General features: G+C 33.0%; 1 protein-coding gene across 2 annotated transcripts in view; it reads right to left on the minus strand.

Annotated features, from left to right (window-relative positions):
• COL14A1 (collagen type XIV alpha 1 chain) overlaps positions 1-12,030 on the minus strand; it is a 254,691-nt gene that overhangs the window by 142,832 nt on the left and 99,829 nt on the right. For both annotated transcript variants that reach the window (XM_074266537.1, XM_074266541.1), the window contains exons 14-15: positions 10,032-10,171; positions 2,715-2,841 (exon numbers count right to left, since the gene is read on the minus strand). In XM_074266537.1, the coding sequence (XP_074122638.1) occupies positions 2,715-2,841; positions 10,032-10,171 (267 nt within the window). The remainder of the gene's footprint in view (positions 1-2,714; positions 2,842-10,031; positions 10,172-12,030) is intronic.

The following is a 12,030-nucleotide window of genomic DNA, read 5'->3' on the forward strand; positions in this document are numbered from 1 at the left end:
AAAATACCTCCACCAGGTTTTCTTTTAAAGCATGAGTCCCATTTAAGAGTTTATTTGTAGTTAATAGAATGAGAGTATTTGAGTTGGAAACAACTTTAGAAATAAGCTACTTAGTCCAAATATTTCATTTTACAGATCAGGAAGCTGAGTTTTCTTACCCCAAGTCATTTCTGGATCTGAAACAAAACCTGATCTGAAACAAAATCCTCTCATTCTACATCCAATCTTCTTTACACTACAGATGTCCACACCATTTTTGTACATAGTGTTGGACTATGATTTTCAAAACCTATTTAGAACCAACTCTATTAGATACTCTCTTTGGCTTTTTTAATAATATTAAAATTAAGGAAACTATATTCACTATTTTCCCAACTATTTTGCTGCAACCCATTGCAATAGTCTCCCCCCCACACACAGTGACTGAAGAAATTCATAGTTGGCTCTGTTCTCTTCAGTGCTTACTTAACTCCCTAATGATGTTATGAACTCAGAGATCATTAGATGAAGACATAGATGGCATGTGGCTCACTCACATCAGCAGATCATACAGAACTGGGAAAGATAGCCAAAGTCATCTCAAAAGATTGGAAAAACAAACCAAATCTAACAGAATAAAATTTACTGTAGATAAATGTAAAGTTTTGCACTTTGGTTCAAAACATAACAGCAGAGGACAGGAGAGGAAAGGAGTAACTTAATAGCAATTTAAGTTCTAAATTTAATTGCAAACTTAGGGCTTTTAGATAACTACAAAGTTGAAAATGAGTCAATACTATTCATAAAACAATGTTACTGAAGCTGCCAAGAAAGATACATCAATTTTTGACTTCATTAATGAAATGATATTGACCAAGACAATGGAGTTAATAGCTAATTTTCCTTTAACCCCACACAAATAATTATTTGTTTTGTGTGCTGTTAAATGGGACATTGATAAAGTGAAATGCATCCCAAGGAAGGGGAATCATCTCCTAGATCTTAGAAGTACAAAGATAAAAATGCAACAGATTGCTCTCAAAGAATATTCTATAAGTGAATTATACCATACAATTGAGGCTCACTCTAGGTATTCTAATGTGAAGAGATGAGAAAAGAGATCATAAGTTTATAGAATCTTAAGATCATGGACCAAGGGCTGGAAGAGAATCTCAGAGATAATGTAGACCAAATCACATTAATATATATATATATTCCCCAATTATATGTAAAACCAAAATTTAATCTTTGTTTTGTTTTGTTTACAATTTTGAATTTCAAATTCTTTCCCCCTCTTTTTCCTTTCTCTCTTTTCTGAGAAGGCAAGCAATTTGATAAAGGTTATACTTGTACAATCAGGCAAGACATATTTTCTTATTAGTCTTATTGAGGGGAAAAAACAGACAAAAACTCCAAGAAAATTGTTTTGGTTTGCATTTAGAGTCCATCAGTTCTTTCTCTGAATGCAAACCAGCATTTTTCTTCACAAGCCCTTTGGGATTTTCTCCGAATATTGTACTGCTGAGAATCACTAAGTCATTCACAGTTGATCATTGTACAACATTACTGTTACTGTATATAATGACCCTGTTCACTTCACATTGCATCAGTTCATGTAGGTCTTCCCAGGTTTTTCTGAAATCTACCTGCTCATCATTTCTTTTTTTCCCCCTCATCATATCTTATTAAATCACATTTTATAGATAAAGAAATTGAGAGCCAGCTATATTAAATGATTTGCTCAAAGTTACTTAAGTAATAAGAAACAGATCAGGATTTGAATTCTTTATAATCAGAACTATTTTTTTATGAGAGCAGGTGAAAAAACAATTTGAAATTTACTTGATAATTTATACTAATAAGTCAGTTAAATAAATGTGACAATTTATATAGAGGGTCACAGACAGTGAGGGTTAAGACCCTTCAGCCCAGAGATAACCTGCTGACAATGTCTGCTTCAGCTCTAATCTCTTGGGAGCATCTCAGCCTTCCTGAGAAGTCAGGGGGGCATGACAACCTGTGTTCTACTTGAAGTAGAGAAACTTCCTGTAAAGAGGCATTTACATAATAATCACAGGGTGCTTATAGTTATCTCATGCTCAGTACACTGTGGTGATGTAATTGTGCTAAGGTATTTAAGGTTGAGAGAATTTGAAATAAAGGGACTCCATATTTGACCATCCATGTGGGTCCCTGCCTCATCATTCCTTCTCCAAGACCAAGGACTCAGGCTAGACCCGAAATCCTCCCAAGAGCTAGTTAGGAGGATACATTTTGGCACCCCAACATGGGACTCTAAAAAGCACACTACAAATTAAATATGACTTCTGAGTGTAAAGAAAACAAAAATTGACTTCTCCTTCTGCCCCCTCAATTTGATAGGAAATGAGCTGCAGAGGCATCTAGATGGCACAGTGGATAGGACATTGGCCCTGGCATCAGGAGTATCTAAAGTTCAAAATTGGCCTCAGACATTTACAAACTGTGTGACCCTGGGGAAGTCACTTAACCCTTATTGCCTCCAAAAAAGAGGAGGGGGCAATAAGCAGACCATGGAGGTAATACAGCCTGCATTTTCCACTGTTTAAGAATAATGGAACTGAAGGTAAATATGTCATTCTTTTCCAAAGTCAAACTAAGAGTTGGAAAGACATGGCTATAAGTTCTGCCTTCCTAAGATCTAAGTTGATACCAATTGCTCTTGAAGACATTTCAAAAAACGAATGAAGACTTACTTGTGGTAAAACTCCCCATTAGAGGCTCAGACTGCCCTTCTTCATAGATGGAGGAAATGGCAACAGTATAGTCTGTGAGGGCTGTCAAGCCTTTCAGTGAATATGTGGAAACACGATCAACTTCAACCTGTAGAAAGTAAAAGTCATTACAGCTACACTTGATACTCTCTAAATACAGGAAACCAAAGCCATTTCATTACAGTCTGTGGCTGACTTGGCTGGCTGATAGTGACATAAATACTGCCTATACTGACATTCCTTTGTGAATATGGTCAGTTTATTAGCATATATTTCTGAATTTATATCTGTAAGTATTTCACTAATCAGTTAATCCTCATAACATCCCTGCAGATTAGATCTGTGCTATTTCTATTTTTCAGACAGGCTGCTAAAGTGACATAAACTAATATACATTGATTCCCCAGCTTCTAGGCTTCGACTTTGCCTCCTGAACTCTGTTGTCTCATTAAACAAGTAATGTAGGTTCTAGTTTAATCCCATGAAATTTTCATAGCTTTTCAGTAGGATCAATTTCAAAGAAATCTGAAGAATAATTCTGGGCACATGGCAAAATGTACAGGATGCTGGCCTTGAAGTCAGAAAAAGCTCTCAGACATATTATTATCATTATAATTTTTAACTTCATCTATTTTAACTGGTACAGTACATGGCACATGGGTACTTAATAAATGCTTATAAGTGGATTGATTTTGGTTGGTTTCAATCAATAAACAAGTGTAGTATAAATGTTACTATAATTTAGCTCTTCTAAGCCTCAGTTTTTTGATCTGTAAAATAGGGATGATAATAGTACTTACTTCCTAAGGTTATTGAGAGGGTCAAATGACATAAAGTATGTAAAGTATTTTGCAAAATTTAAAGTGCTACACTAATGTATTTTAAGTACTTTAATTTTTTAATTTTTAAATATGCAAAAGTTCTTAATACTCCACCCCGCAAGGAATAATCTTTAGAAGCAATATTGATCAGTCACATAAGAGACTTCAGGAAGGAGAACCTAGCCTTAGGGAAACAAAGATGAGTAGAATCTCAAGGGAAGGAGGATGAAAAATGAAGAAGCTTGGCAGTGAAGATGATTTGGGTGATGAGAAGAACAGGCCATATGGACACAAAATTGGTTCCATAAGAAGACAGACCTATAAAAGACCCATCCCTAAGTTTCTGGCTGAGTTAGCTTGCCAAATAGTTCCACTAGTTGGAATCAGTTCAGGGAGCCTTCCTAGAAGTCTCAGAATTTTTGCCTTTCCCTTTATTTCCTGAGCCACTGAAGTACAATTGTAAACTACATGCCACACAGCTAGCTCCTGAGCTGCCTTAGCTCCCAGGGCTTACAGATATACAGCATCTAAGCCTGCATTATCATAGTTAAGCAATTTCTTATTTATGACAATTCCTTAATTTACAGATATTGAAGTAAGTGGGCTTTGGAAGGTAAAGGGATTTCTCAGTATCAGAGCTGGGCCCTGACTCCAAATGATCCAATATTCTAATCATGAAACAGTATTTTTGGTTATATGTATTAGGACTGCCATAAAAATCCTACTTAAGTATTTCCTTATAGCAAGCAGTTGGCCCAGGATTCTTGAAGGTCATCAGAGCAAATGCCCTGTTCTGATAGGTTCTGCTAAGGTAGAAGGACTTCATGCATGGTCCCAGCCACAGACTGACTTTGCTATTATTGGGCCAACCAATGCAAAAATAAATAGTCTATGGAGCAGCTAAGCGACACAACGGATAGAGCATCCCTACCCTGGAATCAGAGGATCTGAGTTCAAATATTACTTCAGGTACTTATTAACTGTGTGGCCCTGGGGCAAATCATCTCCAAATGCCTACCCCCCACCAAAAAAATGTATAGGGTATTGCCAGATCACTAACCAGGAGCTGCTGACTCACTTCATCATAATGATTAATGAAACAGATAAAAATTAAAAATGGTGCTCAGTTCTATGTGGTCTCTTTCAAGATCTGCATCCCATGACTATGGGATACTAAAGAAGAGGGCTAAAGAGGGAGAAGAGAGTACTGCAAACAAATAGTTGTTAGTCTATATATAAATATGAATTTAACCATTAATACTTTATTATGAATAATTTATGCATGCACGTATGTATATATATAAACATATATGCATATATGTACATGCACATATGTACACACAAATATATATATATATATATATATATATATATATATATATATATATATATATATATGTAGATATTTACAAAGCACTTTTCTCACAAGTGAGTTTCCCTAAATAAGTGAACTCTGTGTAAGGCCATTTGCCTATTATCACTTAGCTAGTAATAGTAATAATTTTTATCTACACAGTGCTTCATGGTATGCAAAGTGTTGTATATGTGTAATACCCCATTTGATCCTTACAGGAAGTATTATGATTATCCTTATTTTACAGAGAAGGAAACTGAGGCTGAGATAAGTTAAATGACTTGCCCAGGATCATATAGACAGTATCAAAGGCTGAATTTGAACACAGGTCTTCACAACCTTAGATCCACTGCTCTATTCATGGTGCTATCTATCTACTCCCTGCTTACTTAGTAATGAATATCTAAGAAGAGAGGCTTTTTTCAATTCTTGCTATAAGTGAAGTAGAAAACACAATTATCAGTCAAGAGAAAGGATAACTCCTTAATTCCTTTCAGAGAGATGAATAGAAAGAACCAACAGACATTGTTTAACTGAGTACTGAAAGGAAAGCAAAAACATTGTTTTATGGACCACCTATTTATCTCATATTATTCACATGATGTGCAAAAGCAGTCCATTTAAGAAACTATAGTGTATACACCAATATCTGTGGCAAAGGACCAAGAAGCAGAGGAATTGTTTGAGAAACTTGAACAAGATTCCCCATCAAGTCAATATCCAACTATCTTGTATCTCACGGTCTCACCTCTCTGATGTCATAGTCCCCTTTAAGAATGACAATATATATGCTGCTACAATTAATTCAAGGATGGGAGTAGGGAAAGATGGAAAAAAAAAACCATGATGAAAAATGTAGATCAGGGATAAGACAAAAAAGGAGGTCAAATTCGTGAGGACTACATAGAAATCACACAGCCAGTCCTTGTACTGATTGGCTCACTCAAACCAGTTGTGAACTTTTCACTGACCACTCAGTTTCAAATAGGCAAATTGTCTATTGATTGTTTAGACTTAAGATAGTGATGATGAAAATGTTAATAATGAAGATTGAAATTAAAGTGTGTTTGGTGTGTGCATTTTTTTTCCAAAGTCACTTGTTAAAAATTGATTTGAATACTCCAACTTTAATCTAGCAAATCAGTGGTCTTGATGTCCACAGATAGCGGTGTATATTATTGGAAATGACTTCCACATTAGTAACTAGTAATTTCTTATCTATTAAGCAATAAGCAGCTTTATTTTGTGTGTATATGTGCTGTTTAGTGCTCACATTAAGCAATGCCTTTCAATCACTTCTTGAAGAAAATATTTATCACCTATAGCTGTAAGTTGGAGTAATGTTCTATTTGGAATCCTTCCCTAAACACTCTTCAACTACCTACTTTGGGTTTTAGTTTCCTCATCTATAAAATTGGGTGATTGGATTCAATGGCCTCTATGGTTCCTCCCAGCTCTGAATCTATAATCTTCTGACTAACAAAGACCTGTGTGTCAGAAGTAACAAAACAGATATATGACTAGATAAAGAAGATGGGCCAATTACCATCTAGTGAGTAAATAATGAATGGATTCTCAGGCTGTGAATCCCATTGATTTTTGTGTAATTTGAAGAGATCTAGAAGATAGTTATTTAGCATGTTTGAAGAACAAATCTTTTTCAATTCAATTCAATTCAAATAATTCATTGGATTTATAGAATGGCTTCCATTACATGCAGCTTTTACATATAACTCCGAACAGACACTATTATTATATAACTTCAGTATTAAGATTCTATCCAGAAATAATATGTATGTATCATTTGTATTGGCCAAAGAAATAAATGAAATGCTTTTGGTTTTTAGTTTTTGTTTTATCCTAGTTCTAAGACTTAGGAGAAGAATTTGGGAAATTGATTTTAACTGTCAACAAAACAATTCATTGTCATGAAACCATTTTAAGAATATGGTTTGAGAAAGAGCAAGTAGAAAACCTAACTTTAAAGAAATCTAGGGAGGAAACATAGATTGAGCCTTTGATCAGGATTCAGAAGGACTGGGTTGTACTCTCATCAGATTTGTTTGATAATTTTTACTTCTACCTAGGTGGGAGGAACGATTTGAGTTACATTAAACCTAAGTACTCACTCCCTAGATGTGTGACTGGGCAATTTATTTAACCTTTGTCTGCCTTAGGTTTTTTTTTTGTTTGTTTGTTTGTTTTTTTAACCTTAAAACAGGGATAATAATAGCTTCTACTTCCCAGAATTGTTGTGAGGATCAAATGAGATAGTAAAGTGTTTTGCAAATCTAAGTGTTATAGAATTGCTATGATCATTATTGTTATTGTTATAACAGAGCTTTAATCTCTCCACATGGCAATTTGAATAGTGGATTTAGGTTTAGAACATGTATGTGCTTTTCTATTTTATTACTGTACATATTTTTTACATAAATTATTGTTGCCATAATATTAATTAAATAAAAAGTGAGTAATGATTCATTTAAAGGAACCTTGAATTAACCAAATATGGTTTCCAAGGGGACACTCAAAATAAATGTTTCTGAAAATAAATAGACTTATTTAAATTAATCTATTCTACTTTCTCTTTGGTTTTCAATACTAAAAGTTTTTACAAGTGCTTAGCAATAGACTATAAATATACATCAAGAAACTTTTAAAGATAGATCTGGATTATCAATTTAGCAGGTTAAATAGCAATTTTAAAAGATCCCATATGCATTTTCACATGTATCCAGCCTGCTTTCAGGGAACAACTGCTGCCCAGTTGGAAAATGGAAAAATGTATCAATATTATTTTAAGCAAAGCATAATTACTTCTGAAGGTACATCTGCCCACCAAGAAACAATTCCAAATCCAAGTAAAACCATATTTATCTAAATATTAGTTATATAGAAAACTCAATTGTGCCACAAGTAAGAATAAGAATATAAACCAAAAAATTATTGATCAGTCAAAATATTTTACAAAGATTTAGTTTACAATAGACCCCAAATTCTAACTCAGAACTTATTTGTTCTTATTTTGCAAATAGTTATAAACTTTTTTTAATCTTTCTGCTAATAGAAGATTAGAAGCAGAATGTTCAAGAGACAGTTAAAGCAACAAGAATTCATAGCAGAAATTCCAAATGTGATAAAGGAGGAAAAAACCATAAAAGACAAATACAACTTAGAAAGCACAATAGTCTGGAGCCATTTAGGCTAATATTTTTATTTTGCCCCAGGACATCAATGATTCTGGGGAAGAAAATAAGGTGGACAGCTGTGCAACTCTGCCTTAACTTAAATCCAATTTACTTGCAAGTCAAGGCATCACTCTGTGATATCACTGGTCCTCTTCTAAAAAAGGAAAGCAACAAATAGTAGGAATATACTCAATTACAGTAATCAGAAGTTTATATGATGAATTTTAGAAAGATTTGCCTCCAAAATGGTTTGATTTTTTGAAGAGGTAAATTTTGGCTATTTGGAAAACTAATGATACCTTATTATTGAGTAAATTCTGCATTATTTACTGTTTGACATTAATTCAGTTACTATACTTACCTATTGGCTCAAGTAATTGAATATTACATAAAGATGCAGTTTCTTTAAAGTGGTTTTCTAGCAATGCCAAGAAAGTTAAATTTTAATATGTCATTTCTAAAATCATAATTGAAATAATTGCACACTATGAGAACTATATGAGAAATCCTTGTTTGAGTTTTATTTTAAAAGAAAAAAATCATGTCAATACACAAAAAGAAAGAAAAATTATCAAGTTCATCTATATTTCCCTTTTAAAATAATTTTCCTGAACTAGGACTGACAAGAGAAAAGTCTGACATCCATCTTGTTTTTAAAATAATTCATTTTCAAACACACTTAGTAAGCAGCAATTTGATTTACAAAGACAAAATGTGATGTATTGGGAGGGGAGGAATTGGACCTGAAATTAGGTGAAAAGTGAGTACAAATCCCATTTCCCACATTTACTAATTATATGTTCATAGACAAGTTACAACTTCTGTTAAGCCTCAGTTTTCTCTTCTTTAAAACAGGCCACACAATAACTAATAAATACTAAACCTCACATCAGGATCAAATGAAATAATATATGAAAAGTGCTTTGCAAAACATCAAGTTCTAGGCAAATATAAGTTCATTAAAATAATTATTAATAACCTTTCCCATATATATATCATAGCACTCTGCTAGTTATTAGGGGAGATGCAAAATTTGAAAAAAAAACATTCTTGTAATTCATCCTATAATTATTTACATATATTTAGGTGCATATTCTTTCCCCCCAATAAAATGTAAACTCCTTGAGAGTAGGGACTGGTTTTTTGTCCTATTTTTGCAACCGCAGTGCTTAGCACAGTGATTAATATATGGAAGACACTTAATAAATGCTTATTGTCTGATTGACTGACTGACTATAATTCCAAGGGCATAAGGTGCTATAAAAAATTAATCAACAAATATTTATTGAATGTGCCAAATACTGTATCTATCTTCCACAGTAATTAAGACTAAAGTTAGTTGCTATTTCTTAGCATTTCTTTACACATCTGACTTGAATCCCTCATTCTGTAATCCAAGAATCTCTTTGTGGATTATTTTAGATTTAATCCTGTTCAGACAACTTAAAAAAAAAGCAAGAAAAAGAACAAATTAAAGCCTCCCAATTAAATACCAAATTTGAAATTCTAAAAATAAAAGGGGAGAATAATAAAATTGAAAATAAGAAAACTGTTGAATTAATAAATAAAACTAAGAGTTGGCTTTATGAAAAAAATAAACCTTTAGTTAATTTGATTAGAAAAAGCAAAGAAGAAAATCAAATTATTAGTATCAAAAATGAAAAAGGAGAACTTTCCACCAATAAAAAGGAAATTAGAGCAATAATTAGGAGCTATCTTGCCCAACTATATGTTAATAAATCTGATAATCTAAATGAAATGGATGAATACTTAGAAATGTAGATTGCCCTGATTAACAGAGGAGGAAAATAAATTACTTAAATAGATTTAATCCTGTTCAGGATAAAAGATACATCTTACATGAGTTTAAAACTATAGTAAGAACCTGAAAATAAAGTTTTATAAAAGCTGCCATCATAATTCTACAGCTCACCTCATTGGTTTCAGTTCCACTAGTCTTGGCATATGAAATGAGGTAACTGTTGACATTTTTTGAAGTAGGATCCCATGTTATTCTAGCAGTGTTTGCTCCAACATTAGAAATTCTCAGATTTCTTGGTGGACTTAGAAACACTTTGGAGTAAACAGAAGAGAAGAGAAAAATGTTAAAAACAGATAAACAAACAAAAACTCAACGTGTTAAAAAACAAAACAAAACAAAACAAAAAACAACAACCAAGCCTGACTTCCAAAATCTTTTTTCACTTACAAAGCAATCACTCAAATTATTATTTAATATTAATTCTCTGGAGTGACTGACATGTTACTGAAACATCTCATTAAAAACAAATTCAAGATTTGTAAACAAAGCAAAACTGCACCCTACCTTAAAGAAGATTATTAATAGTAATAAATCATAAATGTTTCAAATAAAAAAGGCTTTTGACAAGGAAATGTGGGTTTTCTACTTCCAGTTTGTAGGGCAGAGGTGTTCATGTTTCCTGAAATTCTTATTTATCAGCAACAATTTTAACTTTATTCTGATCTTCAATCATTATATCTGATGTGGGTTGATTTTATCAAGTTTTTATTATCTTGAACAAACTTTTTATTTTTATATTCTCTTAGATAATAGAAACATCTGTACCATGAAATAGTAGCCTTGTTTGGCTGTGAATCGTAACTGTGCCATATAATTCCTTTCTGTGCTATATATTCCAGTCTCATCTGTTTCCCACACAAGCATCTCCTCTCTCCAGCTCCCTATGTTTTGTATTCCCTCTTACATTGTAAATTCCCTGAGGACAAGGGGTATTTTTATTTTTTGCCTAAATTTGTATTTCCAGCATTTAACACTATGCTTGGCACATAGTTGTTGTGATGCATCCTTCTTTCTTGAAGAGTAAAAAGCCATCATGAAGGTGATCTCTTAACTTAATGCTTGTTGACTTGACTATATGCATCATCATCGGGACTACTATGTTATCAAAAAAAAAAAAGAAAGAAAGAAAGAAAGAAGAAGAAATAATGGAGCTGAAATATATCCAGAAGAAGTTAAATCAAGGATTTTGACAGAATTTGGTAATAAAAGAATAGCAGGCCAGCTGGCATAGTAGATTAAGTATTAGGCATATAATCAGGATAGACCTGAGTTCTAATTTTGCTTCAGACATTTACCAGCTCTGTGACTCTAGGCAAGTTGCTCAGTTCATTTCCTCATTAGTAATATATAATAAAAATATTTTCCTCCTGGAGTTGTTCTAAGTATCCAATAAATAACATATATAAAACACTTTTCAAGTCTTAAATTTCTTTATAAATGTTAGCTATTATTATTGGCTATAAGAAGATAGGCTAAAATAACTAATGGAAGAGAGTTTAGATTCATTCTACTTGGCCCAACAAGAACTGGGATGAATGGGTGAAAATGATAGGTGTTTTGGTTCAGTAGAAGAAAAAACTTCTTTGACAATTAATGTCAAATAAAATGGAATGGACTGTCCTTTAAGCTAGAAATTCACTATTTTAAGAAAAATCTTGAAGAGATTCATACTTCAGGGAGGAGTAGAGTGAGATGACTTTTAAAATACTTTTCAACTATCTGATTCTAAAAATCTATGAAGATAGTGAGGAATATGATCATACTATGTGAGATAATGTAGAGATTAGGTAAGGAACATCCCTATCTTCTCCTAAATGTTTATGGGTTAAAAGATTTGACTAATAACTTGTTAGTAGTGGGGGGAAAATTATTATGTATCTGTCAATATTTGGGTAAGTTTAGAGGATCATGATTACCCACAACTATGAAATGACTCATCTCTAAATCTAAGAATTAAAAATTTTCCAAGTCTTTCTTGAGCCTCTGTTAGTTGCTTCTGGTACCACCTCTTAGGAAAATGAAAGCTGATATTGTGTATTACAACATGAAGAATTGGAAGAGACCTTAGACATCACCCAATCCCACCTCCTCATTTTACAAACAAAGAAAC

The sequence above is a fragment of the Sminthopsis crassicaudata genome, chromosome 1 (genome assembly GCF_048593235.1).
Source record: "Sminthopsis crassicaudata isolate SCR6 chromosome 1, ASM4859323v1, whole genome shotgun sequence".
Lineage (NCBI taxonomy): Eukaryota > Metazoa > Chordata > Mammalia > Dasyuromorphia > Dasyuridae > Sminthopsis > Sminthopsis crassicaudata.